The sequence below is a fragment of the Prionailurus viverrinus genome, chromosome D1 (assembly GCF_022837055.1).
Source record: "Prionailurus viverrinus isolate Anna chromosome D1, UM_Priviv_1.0, whole genome shotgun sequence".
Taxonomy (NCBI): domain Eukaryota; kingdom Metazoa; phylum Chordata; class Mammalia; order Carnivora; family Felidae; genus Prionailurus; species Prionailurus viverrinus.
Window position 1 is genome coordinate 109348461 of NC_062570.1, and position 18003 is coordinate 109366463.

Consider the following 18003-nt stretch of genomic DNA (forward strand, 5'->3'; position numbering starts at 1 on the left):
CTTTTGCAGTGTTTTCACTTGTTTCGTTGGGCACCTGTTTTCGAAGGCATCTTCAACACCTATGTCTTTATTCTTCTTAGGTTTGTGGAGGAGAGAAACCTTATTTGTCTCCAGACATTCTAGAGGAGAAGCACTGTGAATTCAAACAACTTGCTCTGGACCATTTTAAGAAGACCAAGAAGATGGGTGGGAAGGATTTTAGTCTCCGCTATCAGCAGGAGCTAGAGGAGGAAATCAACGAACTGTATGAGAATTTCTGCAAACACAATGGTAGCAAGAATGTCTTCAGCACCTTCCGAACCCCCGCAGTGCTTTTCACGGGCATTGTGGCTTTGTACATCGCCTCAGGCCTCACTGGCTTTGTTGGTCTTGAGGTTGTGGCCCAGCTGTTCAACTGCATGGTTGGACTGCTGTTAATAGCCCTTCTCACGTGGGGCTACATCAGGTATTCTGGTCAATATCGTGAGCTGGGCGGAGCAATTGATTCTGGTGCAGCGTACGTGTTAGAGCAGGTAAGTGGTGCCAGCTGACAAGGCTGAGGGTTGATAAGGGACGGACGCTTGTGCTTTTATTGTAAAGTATTTCCATTTGAAAGAGTTTCATAGTGAAAGAAGGCGTGAGAAACTTCCCCTGGCTTTTTGTTTTGTTTTGGGTTTTTTTGATAGACATTATGTTGTATCATCCTTCTTGAGGATATTCATATTTAATCCTATTATTTTGTTTTCATGCCTAAAAACTCTCCTCTGATGCAAACAGAGTTTCAGCTTGGACATACTGTGTTTATCACGGGAAACTTCTAACCACATGCTCTTCAGACGATTCCTGTGTGATTCTCCCTGATCTGAGGTTAATTTGCTTCCCTGAAAATCAAGAGCTTTGAAAATTTTCTGTTTTGAGTTCTAATGGATGGCATCTCTTTCACTTCAGATCTTTCAACAAGCAGTGGCTTTTGACATTGACGTGCCCTCCAGATTTACAGATACTTGAGACCCTGATTGATTTCTTTTTCTGAGTAGCGTGAACAGATCAGATCGGTTAAGTCAGAAGCTTGTGAGAAGCCAGGAGAGCTGCCCGCCCTGCTACATACAGTCACAGAGCAGGGGCTCAGTGGGCTCTCTTGGGGGTCTGCTGCTGCCACTTGCTCCCCCAACACCTGTGTTTTCATTTCCCCATTTTCTGTAACATACCCGTGCTGTAGAACGAGATGTCTGAAAGTTTGTCTCCGCGGTCCTACTCTCTCGGCGCTGTGTTGTATTTTATTAACTTACGTGTTTGAACAAATGGACTTTTGCAGGCTACATCCCATATGGGTAATTCCACTCAGGCCGCCGTGAGGGAAGCGGTTGTTGGGAGGCCACCCGCGGATAAAAAAGCTCAGTAGCATCTTCACAAGAGGATCCAACGAGAACGCAGCCAGCCCCTACCGATTTCTGGGTTTCTGCCACGGCCACAGGTCCAGGTCCAGAGGAACACAGATCTGGGAATCATCCGGGAAGAGCTGAGACTCAGCAGTAATAAATGAACAGACCTTTCCTGTGGCTTCAGATTCTTACATCATCCTTCCATTTCTGTTGGAAGCGTTTCTTTTCCTTGCTGATATAGATCCAAGCCTGTGTCTATTTCCTTGTTACTCTGCTTTGTGCACTTTAAAGGGGGAGAAAGCGAAAGGAGAAAATGCAAATATGGTTTTAAATCCTGAATGTGCCACTTCGTGCCTTTTAAGATTGAATCCAGGCTTTTGAGGACATGATAGGGAGGGGATTGAGGATAACCTCATGGAAGATGCTGTTTTGGGGTGAAACCAGTCCGTTCTTTTTATACCTTACTCTTTTTAAACAGTTTACAAAACTTGCAAAAGTTTCGGAACAAAAGGCTGAAAACGATGCCATTACACTTTTAAAATCTTATGATATTAGAGAATCCTGTTTGCCATATAGTGTGGGAAGATTGTATCACGTTGAAATCCACCGTACCCTGGAATTTCCAGTCTTTTACCTGACAGGCTAACAGTTTTGGTGGGATATACTTTTATTTTATTTTTGCCTTCATTCCTATAGCTTCTTTCTAGAAAAGAAGCAAACATGCCTTGAAAAGCCAGAGTGGCTCATCATAAAAGGAGTGAGCTTGATATTTTAAGAAAAAAGCTTGAGTTTAAGTGAACCATGTGACCTCTGATAAGTCACTTGAACTTGTGCCTTGGTCAGATTCACTGTTTGTAGGTTTGTATGCATATATGTATTATATATAACTCACGGTTATCATTTGAGAGGCCTTGTTTTTTCAAGAGTTCTGCATAAGAACGGAACTTTATTAAGGATTAGAGGAAACACGTTACCAAACATTACTGCCTTTAGTTGATGTCCTGTTCTTGTGGCCTAGCAGTAAATCAGGTCTTTATCTAAACCATTTGTCTTTTCCTGTGCACTAAGATTTGTAATAACGAAGCTACTAACATTGTCAGTTTTGTTTAGGGACTCATCCTTTATTTAACTTCACTTGATTAATTGGTAGCTTTAAAATAGCTTTGGCTTAGTAGGGACCAAAGTCCTACCCAAATGTGGACAGTATCTAGAAGTATCCACGAAACCTTTATTTACCTTGTGTGGTAAAACACACTTTATTAGTTGCCTTTTCCTTTGATTTATAATGGTGAATTGTACATTTTAAAACTTCATAAAACTTGCCTGCAAGTATTTATGTAAACATTCAGGTCTGAGAGCCTTAATTCTTAAGATATTTTTTGTTTTGGGGGGAGATAGGGAAGGCTTAGGCCAAATCCAAGTGTAGGTTCTATATACGTGAAGTCTGAACGGAAGGCACAAAGAAGTCTCGTGTGGCATGTAATCTCTTTATCAAGGAAGTTTCTTTTTATTTCTTTGATGCCTCACCACTGAAGCATTTTTATAAGTCCTGAACTAGTTCCAAGCATGTTACATGTTTCCATATTTATATACCGTCTTATCCTGAAGTTCTTGCTATTTTTTTCAGTTACCATTAAATTTTAGGAAAGTTCCAGCTTGTTCTGAAAACTGTCTACTTGCATATCAGTGATGCTTAGTTTCGACTATTAAATCGAAAGCTTCTCTTTGAAATTTTGGTGCATATCAGGCGGCCCCTCATTTTCCTGAAGGTTTGTCCTTACTAGCGAAAAGCCTTACACATGTTGAGATACTTGGCTTTTAATGCATTGTAGAAGCACATTTATAGTTTTCAGAATAATTGTCTAGAACGATGCTTTTAATGAGAAAAGGATGATGTGTCTAAAACTTATTTTAATCCTAAAGTATTAGAAATTTTAAAATAAATATATCGTGTGATTAGTGCAGTCTTACGATTAGTTAACTGTTTAAGTCACCATTTCTGTTTTGACCTTAAAGAAATAATTTGGCTTAATTACCCTGGGGAAGCCTTATTATTTTTGTTTTTATTAACTTACAATGCCTCTGGAGCGTGTTTATAAAGTTTTTCTCAATGAGGATCCTTCATGAGTTTTCTTTGGCCTATTTTTACAGGAAGTTGATGGTTTTATATCATCTTTTTCGATACAAGGTGCATTCTCATTGCTGGCTTTAAATAGTCCTGCGGAGATTTATAATCAGGTTGAAAGGAATGTCTTTTACCTCTTAACTTCCCTCAGCCTTTAGTTTGTGGGTCGGAGACGTTGTTGAGGGATAGTTCAGACTGAAAGCGTTGGCTTGGCCATGTTTCTCTGCCATCCCTGGCCAGTCTTCCCACACAGGCGATTTTTGTGGGCTCATTTCACATGGTTACACGGGGCCTGTTCCTGTTAACGTATAAAAGGAGGTTTTCGGAATTTCGATGAAAAGTATTCATTTCAGGGAAAAATGTTTCTTCATTTTTTTTTTTAATACTTCCAATTAGCTTTTTATGGTAAAAATCATAGAGTCAGAATTTCAATTCTTTCACGAATAATCTAATCGTGTATGATGGGAAGCATCTTTTGGAGTCCTACCGTATTTTAGCAGTATGCCAAGAAGTCTGTTCTGTGGAGGTTTGTGTATTAATGCCTGCTTTATACTTGGTAAAATTGTCTATGAATACTGTTTTGCTTTATCTGTTCTTTCTCTTTTAACGTGAAGTTAGGCAAACAAATAAACTGCCTTGTTACTGGCAGTGTGTTTCCTTAGGTCATATCCAGTGTTCTACCTGGCTCATAAACATTTTATTTTTTTTCCTAGAGTTTTTTTTTTTTTTAAATAATTTATATGGAAATCTTCATAGGACTTCTCCCCGCCCCCCCCACCCCCCAACAGAACTATTGAAATGTAATTTAGGGTGATTTAGGATGGCTACCATGTAAGGTAGCCAGAATGGGCTACATCTTTCTGGCTTACATTTCGATCTGACAAAATTTTAGTCAAGGGATAAGGGCATAATGAAGACAAGCTTCAGTCATGAAAGTACAAACCATGTATATAAGTGATTTTTTAAAAAATCACTTTAAGAAGTCCATTGTATGAGACCATTTGCTGCAATTGAATAGTGTTCTTATGTCCTGTTACAGTTATGATTTGGGTAGTGGCTCTCATCTGCCTTGGAGTGCATAAGACTTACTTGGGAGGCTTGTTTAAAAACATTCAGATTCCTAGCTTTATGTCAGGGATTGCCTCAGGGGGTCTGGGTTGTGGCCCTGGAGTCACCACTTTGATAAGACAGTATTGCAGGTGGCTCAGAGACCAGCGAGAGAGACCGCTCCATGTGATGGGGAAGTGCAATTCAGTATTGTCTGGAGGCGAGTGGACAGACAGCTTCTACCGAAGACTCACGATATGTGGTCTGCCGCCAGAGACCCTGGCTGAGAGTTTCCCACGTTCAGAGTAATAAGGGGGATATCTTTCATCTAGAGGATCGTCCAGGCTCCTTAAAGCTGTTGTAAATCAGGATGTCATAGTGCCTTCTCTGAAAAATGAATGTACACGTATCCTATTTACTAACAAGTGTAATTAGGATTTTGAAAAAACTATTTTGAAAGTTGTTTTTCTTTAAAAACAAAATTCAGCACTTTGACTTGAACCCCTCATCATTCCTGTACAGAAAACCTGAAGCCATAAATAATAATAATGAAAAGGAAGGAGAAAACAACTTTGAAAATTAGTGACAAAAGTGCCCCATATCAGGAACTTCTCAAAGTTCTAGGTCTAAAAGCAGAAAGTTTTCAAAAGAAATTTTTCCTCCCTGGGAAGAAATTTCATGTGCCAGAACTAAAATTTAAATGTAGTGCTCTTATGACCAAGGGAAGGTTGCATTTGATTCTCAAAGCTTTCTAATCTAGATGGCTAAATGCTGCCATGGACTTTAGCCTTAAAAGGTCAATATTAATCCTGAGCATATACAGGTTTTCTTCTCAGAGTTCTTTTTCTTTTCTTTAAAAAATGATTTGTTGAAAATACTTTCTCCTAGACCCTTGCCTTTGAATGGCTTTAAAGTTTAATATACTTTTTAAAAAGTGCAATGGGATGAGATTATGCTATTAGTTTCTTAAAAGCATGTTTTCTGTTTCTTAGTTGTAAGATCATTTAATTGAATAAAGATCATAGCACCATGTCTGTGGGTTTTTTTCCCCCCTTTCTCCATTCTTTAATGTGGGAAGATCTGTGAGATAGATTCGGGCTTGGCAAAGCGAATAGGAGATCTAAGGGGATGGATAACTCCATGTCAAAGTGGGCAGTAGTAATGTGGTTTGAGCCTGTCCCCTTTCTCTGTCCTGCCAAGTAGTCCTGAACAGTCTTCCTAGCATAGTGCTCGAGAGGGCTGTGCACTTGGTGGTGGGGCTTAAAATCGAGCACAAATTTCATTTACAACAACACGAACTTGTGAGGACCTTTGAACTCGTAGCACTTCACCTGGTCGCCCCATCTGGTTAGATGGTTCCTCTTTGGGACTGGGGTGTGGTGAAGCTCTACCGAAAGCTTTCTCTTTCAGTGGTGACCTTGAAGCCAGGGGGGAGGTTGCATTGAACTTCTCAAATACTGACTAATCGCCAGACATAGCCCATTTGGCCCTGCAGGAACAAAGAAGATTTCTACTATGTTTCTAGTTTGAAACAGGCTGGGTGGGGTCAGTAGCATCCATCTGTCCATCCACCTGCCTTCCCCCACCAGTGGTGGTCATGTGTTAGGTGCCAGGCTAGCTGTCATGTTTGAGTTCCGCAGTTTAGTTAGGGAAGGCGCAAACTCACGAACTGATAACACTACAAAGATTATGGTGAATACTTGGGTGCTACCATCAGAGTGCAGATACCCCCATTAGCATAAGCTGGGGAGAAGGAAAGGGGGGGAAAGTGGGTGTGTGTGGATGGGGATGTGGTGTGTGTGTCCAGCAAACTGGTTTGTCTTTGGTACATTGACATTCTTGCCTTTGATTTCCATGTATCAGTTCGCAAAGATGAGTTCGACTCTCACTAGCTTAATCGAAGAAAAAGCAATTGTATTTGGATGTCTCGGGGTAAAATAGATACCAAGTACTGGAAGAACCCATGTCAACAGGTCTGTTCTCTCAGGTATGTGTTGGCAAATTCAAAAGCAGATGGATTTATTCCATGCTGCAGGGGAGGAAAGTCACAGATGGTTCCAGGCTTACATCATACCACTTAAATGTCTCCAGAGGAAAGAGGCTTTTTTTTTTTTTTTTTTTTTGACCCACTGCCTATTTTAAAATGTGTGTGTGTGTGTGTGTGTGTGTGTGTGTGTGTGTGTGTGTACATAGCTCCATCTTGGAGAAGGCTTCTGATTGGTCTGGCTTGGGTCATATGTTCCTTCCAGGGTCAGTGGATATAGCCTGGGGGCTGGGGCCTCAATAGCTGGACCTGGGTCACGGATGTCCCCAGTCAGGGTGACAGAGTACTGTGATATGGCAGATCCACCAGAACCACCCAGAGTCACCAAGTGAAAGACCGCTGGACAAAAATGAATGTCCATTACAGTTCCCAGGTCCCTGGACTGTGAGGCCATTTAACAAACAGTGGGATGAGAAAGGCTGAACATTTCAGGAATGTTCTTTCAAGGGGAAGTATGGTCGTTATGCTGCACATTTATGCAGGGGAAGCTCTTCAGGGCCTCTCAATAAGGATTTGTTCTCTTCAGTAGGACTTGAGGGGTTTCAGAGATGGAGATTCAGGAGGAAGTTATACGTCACCTCTTTTCTTTCATAAAAACCTGATTTTTCTGGTCAGCAAATTGTCAGAGCTGGCATATTCACAAAGCCTCACCAGAATATAATGGATAAATGTTAAAAGAAATGTCCTTCAGGGGCGTCTGGCTGGCTAAGGGGTTCCTGGCAGAGCACGCGATTCTTGACTTCAGGGTTTTGAGTTCAAGTCCTGAATTGGGCGGAGCCTACTTAAAAAAAAAAAACAAAAAACCAAAAACCTGTACTCAGTTGACTGATAGAGCTTTCCCCTGAAGAGTGTTCAGGTCTTGAGAGTTAATGTCAAGCAACAGAAACCCTCATGTTCTCAACAAAATACTCCTAATGGATTCTGTTTCCTTAAATGTGGCTTGCCTGCCCTCTCTCTCCACCCCCTGCCCCTTTCCTCCTTTCCTTCTCCTGCTCTGATCTTCCTGCTGCTTCTACCCTACCTGCTCGGAATCCCCACAAGGTGTCATGCCTTCAGCATAAGCCTGAGCCATTTTCTCCTACTTTCTCAGAGAGCAAAACAGTGGATTCTCCTGGAGTAGCCCACCCCCTCCTTAGGAGGAGGAGAATGGGGACGTTGCAAATAATTAGTTAATACTACTCCTCCCCTGTCACAAGAAGAACGGGTCTCCATGGCTGTGGTTGCAGGAAAGACCAGGAGCTTTGGTGTTGATCCTGGCATGGCTTCCCACCCATACAGTGGTGATGGACTTGGGATGGGGCTTAAGTAGAGTCTTGCTGGCAATGGACCGGCATCATTTGGTAGCTTCTCAGCCTGCAGTCTGTCTTACAGAGCTCCTTAAAAAAATTTTTTTTAATGTTTATTTATTTATTTTGAGAGAGAGGGGGCAGAGAGAGAAAGAATCCCAAGCAGCCTCCACACTGCCAGCACAGAGCCCAATGTGTGACTCGAACTCACGAACTGTGAGATCATGACCTGAGCCAAAACCAAGAGTTGGGGGCTTAACTCACTGAGCCCGCCAGGTGCCCCTGGAGCTCCTCTTTTGAGAGCCGTGTGGAAGGTACCAACCACTTTCCTGACATCCTCGGTCCCCCCCACGCCCCTACCCCATATGCTTTTTGTTTTGTTCTTCCTGGCACAGCACAGTGGGAGGAGAAAGGAAAGTGACAACTGGGTAGTTCTGAAAGCAGGGAGTACAGAGAAGCAGAAGTCAGTCTGGTGGGCTCAAAACTGAACCTTTCCACCCTGGGTTTGGACTGTTTTACAGTCACCTGCTTCATCTGCACTACAGTTTGTAATGCCCATAAAGGTCTGGTATGTATCTGCATCGCCTCTGACTCACCTGCTGGGAAGCTAGTGAGTGACCCCTGATGTTGATGAGCACGTGCCTTTCCTCATGTTAGCGGCCAGCGTGTCCTGATGAGGATTTACCATGTGCCACACAACAGGCTCAACACTTTACAAGCATCATTTCGTTTGTTGCTCTCCCTTTGGGGAATGCATTTTTATATGTTAACTTCCATGTTGTCCGATACCATCATCACTCCGTTTAAGAGATGAATACACTGAGGTTCAGAGAGGGAAGGGTGTCCTGGGCCCTCTAGCTAGCAGGTGACAGGGCCAGGATTGGCCCAAGCATCTTGACTGCAAGGCTCAGGGACTTGCCCGGCCCTGGCCGGAAGAGAGGTGAACAGGAGTTGGTTCTACTCTTAGGGAGTCACGGCCCAGTCAGAGCCCAGTGCCAGGAAGGGCCAGTGTCTGGTCATTCATTCATTCATTCATTCACGGAATGCCTGCTGTGTGTCGTGTTTGGGGGCTGAGGGCTTAAGACCCAATAGTTAAAAGTGCTTTCTTTTTATTTTTTATTAAAAAAATTTTAATGTTTCTTTTTGAGAGAGAGACAGAATGCGAGGGGGAGGGGGGAGAGAGGGAGACGCAGAATCTGAAGCAGGCTCCAGGCTCTGAGCTGTCAGCACAGAACCCCCCCCCCCACTCCTCCCCATGTGGGGCTCAAGCTCCTCAAGCCACGAGATCATGACCTGAGTCAAAGTCCGAGGCTTAACTGACTGAGCCACCCAGACACCCCCAAAAGTGCTCTCATTCTGCTAGACCTTTGCCTTCGAATGACTTTCAAATTCAATGTCGTTTTAAGCCGTGAGTCCACTCGAATGGAGGAGGTAAGTACACGGATTCCACGCCCGTGGGCTGTGTATGCAGGTGGAGTGTAATACAAGACCGGCTCAAATACGGGGCGGCCGGAAGCGCGCGGGTGGAAGGGGTGAGGAGGCGGTGGCGCTGGAACCCGAGCGCCTCTGGGTGGAGGAGGGCGTGGGGAGAGGCGGCGGCGGCGGGGAGCGGGCGGCAACCTGGCCTGTCTGCCCCAGGGGCCGGGCCGGCTGTCTGGGGCGCGGGGCCGGGAGCCCTGCCGGCTCTCATTAGTCAGCCGCGCGGGGAGGAGCCGGCTGACCTTACGCTGGCCCGGCCTCTGCGGCCATTAGAGCTCATCCCTCGGTGGCCGCGGTGCCTCCCAGTCCTCGAGGTGGGTGGGGCGGTCCTGCCCCGACTTAAGGAAGGGTGAGATGCTCGGGGTGGCCCTCCGGGTCCCGGACCGCTGCGTGCGAGGCGGAGAAGTTGGGTGAGGCGGGAAGAAGCAAGTTAGGGAGCAGCCCGTCGGCAGAGGCGCCCCCTGGCACCTGCGGGCCGGGCGCGCCACCCTGGGCAGGCGACACGGATCGCACTCCCCCGGGGCCGCGCCGCCGCCTCTCGGGGGAGGGGGCGGGGGGGTGAGCCTCCCCCGACCCAACCCTTCGAGGGGTTCGTCCGTTCACGGCCAAGTGCAGGGGCAAGGAGGGAGCCGGCGAGGAACTCGAAGGGAGCGAGGTGGCGGCCCTCGGAAGACTCGGGGGAGAACCGCTCACGGTCTCCTGGCCAGACACCCCCCCCCCCACCTCCGTACCCTGGGGTCCTGGGAGCGCTGTTCCCCATTAATGACATAACGAACCCCTGCTCCCCGCAGCCTCAGGCCTTTACGCAGCAGATAAACCGAACTCCAGCCTGCAATTGAGGGTCCACGGCAGGAAAAAAGATGCGAGCGTCCATCGTAAGTGTGGGGCGGTGTGGGCTGGGGCGGGGGCTGTGTTTCAGAGGGGACTCATGGTCCTGGAGCCTGAGTTATTACTGATGGGAAGGATCCTGGAGGACGTGGGGCCACACCTCTAGGAGCCGCGGGCCATCAAGTGTCAGATGTATGTAAGCCAGCACCTGGTCGTCTCGGTGCTTGCTTTTCTTGCACAGGCACCTGTCTGGAGCAAGTCCCAGGGAAGGCAGGACCTACGGAGAAGGGAGGCAGCAAGGGGTGACTGGCTCCACAAGTGAGACCAGAACACCGGGCCTTGGGTCTGACCTCTGGTCTCAGCTGACACACCCCGTGACCAGCCCTGCCCAATTTCCAGGCTTTCACTTTTCCTTTTGCTAATCTGATATGGTTCAGAAATCATAAAGGGGCTTACCAAATGCTTCCATTCACCAGCTTTTGAAGTAGACCCACCTGGGATTGTGTTCCCACCCAGCCCTTGGCTGTGACATATGTGTGCCAAGTGCTGTTCTGAGCACTTCCTGTTTCGAATTTACTCTGTCCCCTAAAGTGAAGATTATATGACTTAATACAAGGCTGTGCTCAGAGTAGTGTTTCACACACGTATTAAATGCTCAACTGAAATTCACTATTATTATTATCTCAATCCACAAAAAGATGCCACAGTGACCAACATCAGTATGTACCTGGCATATTTGATGCCCGGAGTGATCATTTTATTAATTCATTTATTTTTTCAGAGAAACACCATTTTTTTTTTTTTTAAAGTAGGCTCCACACCCAGCGTGGGGCTTGAACTCACTACTCTGAGATCAAGTCCTGAGCTTGAGATCAAGAGTCAGACACTTTTTTATTTTTTAAAATTTACATCCAAATTAGTTAGCATGTAGTGCAACAATGATTTCAGGAGTAGATTCCTTAATGCCCCTGACCCATTTAGCTCATCCCCCCTCCCACAACCCCTCCAGCGACCCTCAGTTTGTTCTCCATATTTAAGAGTCTCTTATGTTTTGTTCCCCTCCCTGTTTTTATATTCTTTTTGCATCCCTTCCCTTATGCTCATCTGTTTTGTCTCTTAAAGTCCTCATAGGAGTCAAGTCATATGATTTTTGTTTCTCTGACTAATTTCACTTAGCATAATACCCTCCAGTTCCATCCACGTGGTTGTAAATGGCAAGATTTCATTCTTTTTGACTGCCGAGTAATACTCCATTGTATCTATATACCACATCTTCTTTATCCATTCATCCATCGGTGGACATTTGGGCTCTTTCCATACTTTGGCTATTGTTGATCGTGCTGCTATAAACATGGGGGTACACGTGTCCCTTTGAAACAGCACACCTGTATCCCTTGGATAAATGCCTAGTAGTGCCATTGCTGGGTCATAGGGTAGTTCTATTTATAGTTTTTTGAGGAACCGCCATACTGTTTTCCAGAGTGGCTGCACCAGCTTGCATTCCCAAGGAGTCAGACACTTAACCAACTAAGCCACCCAGGTGCCCCTTGGAGTGGCCACTTTAAATATCCCTCTCCTTTATCTGACAACACTATTTTCAATAATAATCAGGAAACGATTACTAATAACAGGAAATATTACTAATATTAGTAATACTATTAGCAACAATATTCAGAAAAGAAACAGTGAAAATTTTCTTTTATTGAGCTTTGCGTATGAAATCATGCCAGTGAAAGAGGAAAAACATGAAAAGGAAAAATGTTATGGAGAAAAATGGGGGAAAAGTAATGGATTAAGAGTTTTTAACTGCGGGGCACGTGCCTGGTTCAGTTGGTGGAGCGTGCGACTCTTGATCTTGAGGTTGTGGGTTCAAGCCTCATGTTGGACGTAGAGATTGCTTAAAAATAAAATCTTTAAAAAGAAGGGTTTTTAACTGCATTTGTGTATTTTTGAAAGAAAGCTTACTCTTAATGTAGGTTGGTCACAGTCGTGAATGATAGCAATATTAGTTTCTCTTTTGGAACTTTTACTTCTGGAAAGTTGTCCATGACTCTGTCAAAATTGATCTTCTCTGCATATTTATGTTCAGTAGTCCGTTGAGCTAGATTTGTCTTATTTTTGCTCGCAGCCGACTGAAGAGCACTTTGTATTCATTTTAATGTCAAAGGCTTCTCTCGCATGAAACCACAGATATACAAATAGGAAAAGTCTTACACATTGGGACAAGTGTGTCAGAGATTCATAAAAAGCACATTTCAGAATAAATTCAGAAATCGCGATACTGCCTCTTAAAAAAAAAAAATCAATCTGCTTGCTTTTAAATACCTCTGTATGTGAAACATTTTTACTACAACGTCGTCACCAGAAAATTCAGCATACGTTTTTATCTCATTTGGCAAAATTCTCCCAAGTTTTCCTTCTGGAACAATCAGAGAACACGGTTGAATGGTAGTGAATGCTGACACTTATTTAATCCATTGCTTTAGAATAAGTCTAGTTCGGGGCGCCTGGGTGGCGCACTCGGTTAAGCGTCCGACTTCAGCCAGGTCACGATCTCGCGGTCCGTGAGTTCGAGCCCCGCGTCGGGCTCTGGGCTGATGGCTCAGAGCCTGGAGCCTGTTTCCGATTCTGGGTCTCCCTCTCTCTCTGCCCCTCCCCCGTTCATGCTCTGTCTCTCTCTGTCCCAAAAATAAATAAACATTGAAAAAAAAATTAAAAAAAAAAAAGAATAAGTCTAGTTCTCGATGAAAACGATCCATTTCTCTTTTAGTTTCTTCTGGCGCTGAGAGAGCCGTCTCTTTTGTCTTCTGTTTAAACACAGGAAAATGTAGGGCCTGGACAGTTGGCACACAAACTGTGTCGAAAGTGAGCTCAGTACGGCTCTGAGCTATTTGGAACTTACTGCTAGAACAATGGTTGAGTTTGTGTGTCTGCAGACTATATAACTGGGTGTTTTCTGGTTGCATTTCCATGTAGAAGGCAAAATTTTTAATTTTATTTTTTATTAAAATTTTGTTTAATGTTTATTTATTTTTGAAAGAGAGACGGAGAGCAAGCAGGGGAGGGGCAGACAGAGAGAAGGAGACACAGAATCAGAAGCAGGCTCCAGGCTCTGGGCTGTCAGTGTAGAGCCCAACACGGGGCTCGAACCCGTGACCTGAGCCGAAGTCAGACGCTTAACCGACTGAGCCACCCAGGCACCCCTACTTTTAGTCTTTAATCAAACGTAAACATTAAGGCACTAAGGCAGCCATGAGTTCCTTGAGGAAGGTCACACTCGGCGTGTTTCGGGGGTCTATCAGTGTGGGCTGCAAGCTGTAAGGAAATGTAACAAATTACATTTTTCTTGCCTTTGTGTCTCTCATCACAAGGAATACAGCCCCTACCTCCCTGCTCTTTGAGTGTGCCGCTATCTGACTCTCAGGGGCTTGCCAAATGTCATTTGTTGTTAAAGCAGGTGCCTGGACCTGGAGGCGCGGAGAGCCGCGTGTCTGCTGTCCGGGCCAATGTTTCTCTCTCTTTAGTCCAGCCCGTGATGCCTCCTGGTCAGTGGCAGCGCTAACCCGTCCGTGTTCCGAATCTGCGAAGAATGAGCGGGCCAGGAGATTTTCTCCAGCCATGCTGCCCTCAAATCCCTTAAATCTCTGGCTGGCTGCTGGAGAAGTGAAAATCCAAAGTGAAACAGGGGCTCCATAATCTGGATACCAAACTGGGGCCTTGGACTCTTGAAACGATAGAAATTGGTAAGAGGCTGAAAGAGAGTTCCAGGAAAGGCTTTATTGGGGCTTATGCTCCGACACAAGGGAGGCAGCACGAAGGAGAGGATCTGCAGGCTGACTGGGCGAGGAGAGGTCAGGGTGAGTTTTTCAAAGAAACTTAGGTGGCGGGGGGAGGGGGCGCCTGGGTGGCTGGCTCATTCAGTTGAATGTCTGGCTCTTGACTTCAGCGCAGGTCATGATCTCACAGTTCGTGAGTTCCAGCCCCACGTTGGGCTCCACGCTGACAGTGCGAAGCCTGCTTGGGATTCTCTCTTTCTTCCTCTCTCTCTCTCCCCTTCCCTGCTCTGTCTCTCAAAATAAACTTAAAGAAAAGAAAAAAAAGAAACTTAGGCGGGGGGGGAGGGGGGGGGGAGGGGGGAAGGGTGTGTGCGGGAGGGATTTATTAGCACCTAGGCACTTAAAGGTCATGCTTCTGTTGTGTGTAGTAGGTCTAATTAGCATGTTAAAATCTCCACCCCCTGGGCGTGATTTTTAGTATTCTCATGAGAGGAAAAGTCGGGGGAAGTTCAGCCCTGGGGTCCTTCTTGGGGTGCAGACTGGTTTGGTCTGGTCTAAGCCGGTCTTGGTAGTAAACATCCTCGGTTCAAGAGAACATCCTCTCTCTGAATTCCTGCAAGGTAGACTATTCAAGAGGCAAGAATTGTGGCTCTCCACCCCCCCCCCCCCCCCCATGGAGGCAGCCCAGGAATATTCTATTTCAAGGTCAGGGTTGATGGGACCTGAGTCCAGTCCCTGCTCTCAGTAGGAGGAAACTGATGGGCTTAACTCTGATCTCGATTCTAGACTCTCTTCTCGACAACTTTTAAGACCCTCTAAGTTTGCCCGACGTTCCGGCAGGTCTCTGCGCCAGGCCCTGCACAGATTCATCCGCACCCTGGAGGGGCTGCAACTGGGAGGGGCTTAAGGAGCGCCTTCATCGAGGTCATGACCCTCTGCTGAGAGCATCGTAGGCGCCAGGCCGGCTGTTGGCTCTAGCAGGTGTGCTGGGCATCGGAACCCCATCCCTCCTTCCCGTGGGCTCAGCTCAACAATTCTAGTCCCCGGATAAACAGGGCTGCGGCCTGCGGAAGCAGCAGCTATACTGTTTGGTGGAGTAGCAGGGCAGGCACGGAGGTGGATGTGCTGAGCCCATCTGGAGGGGTGAATAGGGCTGTGCCAGTGAATAGCCAAGGGTACTGCAGGCCTAGAGAACATGGAGGTAGAGGCCCAGCTCGCCGAGGGGGGGGGGGGGGGGGGTGTTACCGGAAGTTGGTACCTTCGTGTGAACTACTTGGTATACTGGGGAGAATTTGGCCCTTGGATTCAGAAAGTCCTGGCAGTGTTTCTTGGGGAGCTCTGAGACCCTGGGCAGGTTACTTCCCATCTCTGAGCCATTTCCCGATCTGTAAAATCGGGCTGCTGTTAAGAATTCCAGGTAACTTGTGTGCCGAGTGGTGCCCGGTGGGGGTGGTGGTGGTTTCCAGATGAGTTAGGAGGCAGTCCTGATTCACGTGGGGGGAGGCTGGACTCTGTCATAGTGTGGGCCTCGAGCCAGGAGATCAAGAGCCGGGGAAGGCAGATAAGTTTTGCTTCCTTTTTCTCAGACACCTTTGGGCTGTAGGGGCGGGACCTGGTGTCCCTTGGAGCCACTGGCAAAGGAGGAGGTGATGTGTCAGCCCAACCCGTCCTCCACCTTCTCTCTGGGCCTGAGGCTGGGGGACGCAGGATCTCAACCCTCTCACGGGTACACGTGGTTTTATAGCTTTTGCCCCATGATCTCATGTATTCCTCACACAAACTCTGCTGGATGGGCCTGTATGGCCCCATTGTACCAGAGAAGCTCAGAGAGGTTGAGTGATTCCTGAAACTCACAGAGCAGCAGAGCAGGGAGGGGCTGAGTCTTGGGTGGTGGTTTCTGCTTCTGAACACGCAGCCTTGGACAGACAGGGTTGACGCCCAGGCCCTCGCAGGTTTCTTCTCTTCCTGAAGCCTTGGTACCAAACTCCCAACTCTTTGCTGGGAAGTCCCTTCCCAGCACCCATGCTGGACTTCAGTCATTCTTGTTATTACTAACTTCTAGGCATTTCTCCCAGAGCATCAGAAATGCAGGGGCTGAGGCTGGGATTTCCACATTCGCCGCACACAGCACGTGGTTTTGGGAACAAGGACAGCCTGTTCTCGGGCTGCGTTTCACAACCTCCACAGCCTCTCCAGCTGGTCCTGGAGCTGGGAACTTTCCAAGTCAAAAAAATAATAAGAACACACCCAGTAACAGTGGCTGTAAACCCTGCTGTTTACAGAAGGTCTTCCTTCCTGTGTGCCAGGCGGTATTTGCTGAGCGTTCTGTAGGTATTGACATATTTGATCCTCGGGACGGCCCCATGAATCAAGGGCTACAATGACGCCCAACTTACAGCTGGGGAAACTGAGGCTAGGAGAAGTTGGGTAACTTGTCCAAGGCTATCCAGTTAGTAAGTAGTGGAGCCCAAATCTGAACTGAGGCGGTCTGGCTCTGGAGCCCCGAGGCTCGGTCCCCCCACCTGCCAAATGAGGTTTGTGCCCATCTCAGCCTGACCTTCAGTGTCACTGCTCTTTCCCCTCTGGTTCTCACTCTGGGCTGCACAGTAGGGCCACCTGGAAGCTTTAAAAAAATGCCCCCGTGATGCCCTCACAGCTGTGCTTCTGCTCCAGTCCGCCCCGCACCCCTGCGTACCTGTGTCCATTGTCTCCTTGAAGGCGACTTCCTCCCCCGCCACCTTCTGTGGCTTCAGGAGGGTGTGAGGGTTGAGCGTAGGCTTCGGGTTTGAATTCTGCCCCTCTCACCTTTCAGGACCTCAACAAAAATCTCAGGTGCTGCCTTTTCTAGTTTCTTCTGCAGCTCCCCTCCCCCTCCTCGCTGACACCCATTCAGTCAGGCTTCCGCCTCCACCTCTGATAGGAGCTGTGCTCATAAAGGTCACCAGTGACCCTCTCCCTAGAGCACTCTCTTGACCTCCAGACTCGTGGGTTCAGCTGCCTCCCTGGCCTCTCCGTGTGGCTACCTGGGAGTGGTTCAACCCCCTGCCCCGAGCGGCTGGCCTGTCCAAAAGCCTATTCATTCTGCCTCCCACTTGCTCTGGCCAGAAACCCTGGTTATCTTTTTCTTTTTTTTCTTAATGTTTATTTATTTATTTTGAGAGAGAGAAAGAGAGTGCAAGTGGAGGAGGGGCAGAGAGAGAGAGAGGGAGAGAGAGAGAGAATCGCAAGCAGGCTCCATGCTGTCAGCGCAGAGCCCGACCTGGGGCTTGATCTCGTGAACTGTGAGATCGTGACCTGTGCCGAGATCGAGGGTCGGACGCTCAACCGACGGAGCCCCCCGGGCGCCCCCAAACCCCAGTTATCTTTGACTCCACTTTCCTTCACACCCGACCTCACTCCATCAGCAAATCCCGTTGGTTCAACCGTCACAGAAATCCAGAAACCTGTTGCTTCTTTTCCCCACCGCCCCGTCTTCTCTGAGCCGTCTACACCTCTCTCCATCCTTCATTCAAAGCCCTTCTCTCCAGCCACACTGGCCTCCTGGGCTGTTCCTCAAACACGCTCCTACTTGGGACTTTTGCTCAGGCTGTGACCTCTGCCTGGATGTCCCAGATATCTGCAGGCCCTGCTGTCCACCTTCCCTGACCCCTTCCCGTCCCCTTCCAGCCCCTTTAACCCTGCTTTACCTTTTCTTTCTTTTTGTTTTTATTTGGTATTTCTTCTAATATTCTAGGTGATTTACTTATTTACTAAGGTTTAAAAAAAAATGCTGTCTCTCCCCCACGAACAAAAGCTCGTGACGCCAGGAATCTTTGCTTTGTTCACAGACACAGCCCAGGTGCCTAGGTTGGCACCTGGCACCTAGCACTCTGAGCATCTGTTGAGTGAAAGGAGCAAATAAATGAGTTCCTTGATCCTCCCAGGCAGAGGCGGGCATCCCCCAGGTGAAGGGATTCTCGAGGGAGGTCCTTGGCCACTGACGCCATTGCCCTAGGGTGGGAGAGGGGATCTGTTCTAAATGCAAGGTGATTCCACATGCATGCCAGCAGCCCCCTCT

General features: G+C 47.1%; 2 protein-coding genes and 1 non-coding gene across 7 annotated transcripts in view; 2 read left to right on the plus strand and 1 right to left on the minus strand.

Moving 5' to 3' along the window:
• Nucleotides 1-5565, plus strand: part of ATL3 (atlastin GTPase 3) — a 50696-nt gene extending 45131 nt beyond the window's left edge. For all 3 annotated transcript variants that reach the window (XM_047877895.1, XM_047877894.1, XM_047877892.1), the window contains exons 12-13: nucleotides 81-512; nucleotides 1295-5565. In XM_047877895.1, coding sequence (XP_047733851.1) covers nucleotides 81-512; nucleotides 1295-1381 — 519 coding nt within the window. In that variant the 3' untranslated portion in view covers nucleotides 1382-5565. The remainder of the gene's footprint in view (nucleotides 1-80; nucleotides 513-1294) is intronic.
• Nucleotides 5566-9491: 3926 nt separating this feature from the next.
• Nucleotides 9492-18003, plus strand: part of LOC125176962 (phospholipase A and acyltransferase 3) — a 37733-nt gene continuing 29221 nt past the window's right edge. The window contains exons 1-2 of one of the 3 annotated variants that reach the window (XM_047878928.1): nucleotides 9492-9691; nucleotides 10134-10217. In XM_047878928.1, coding sequence (XP_047734884.1) covers nucleotides 10203-10217 — 15 coding nt within the window. In that variant the 5' untranslated portion in view covers nucleotides 9492-9691; nucleotides 10134-10202. Of the gene's footprint in view, nucleotides 9753-10133; nucleotides 10218-18003 lie in introns of all 3 variants that reach the window. The other 2 variants (XM_047878926.1, XM_047878927.1) reach the window with 2 other exon arrangements.
• Nucleotides 13300-13369, minus strand: TRNAR-UCG (transfer RNA arginine (anticodon UCG)). Its single transcript has one exon. It is a non-coding gene; the product is annotated as a tRNA-Arg (tRNA).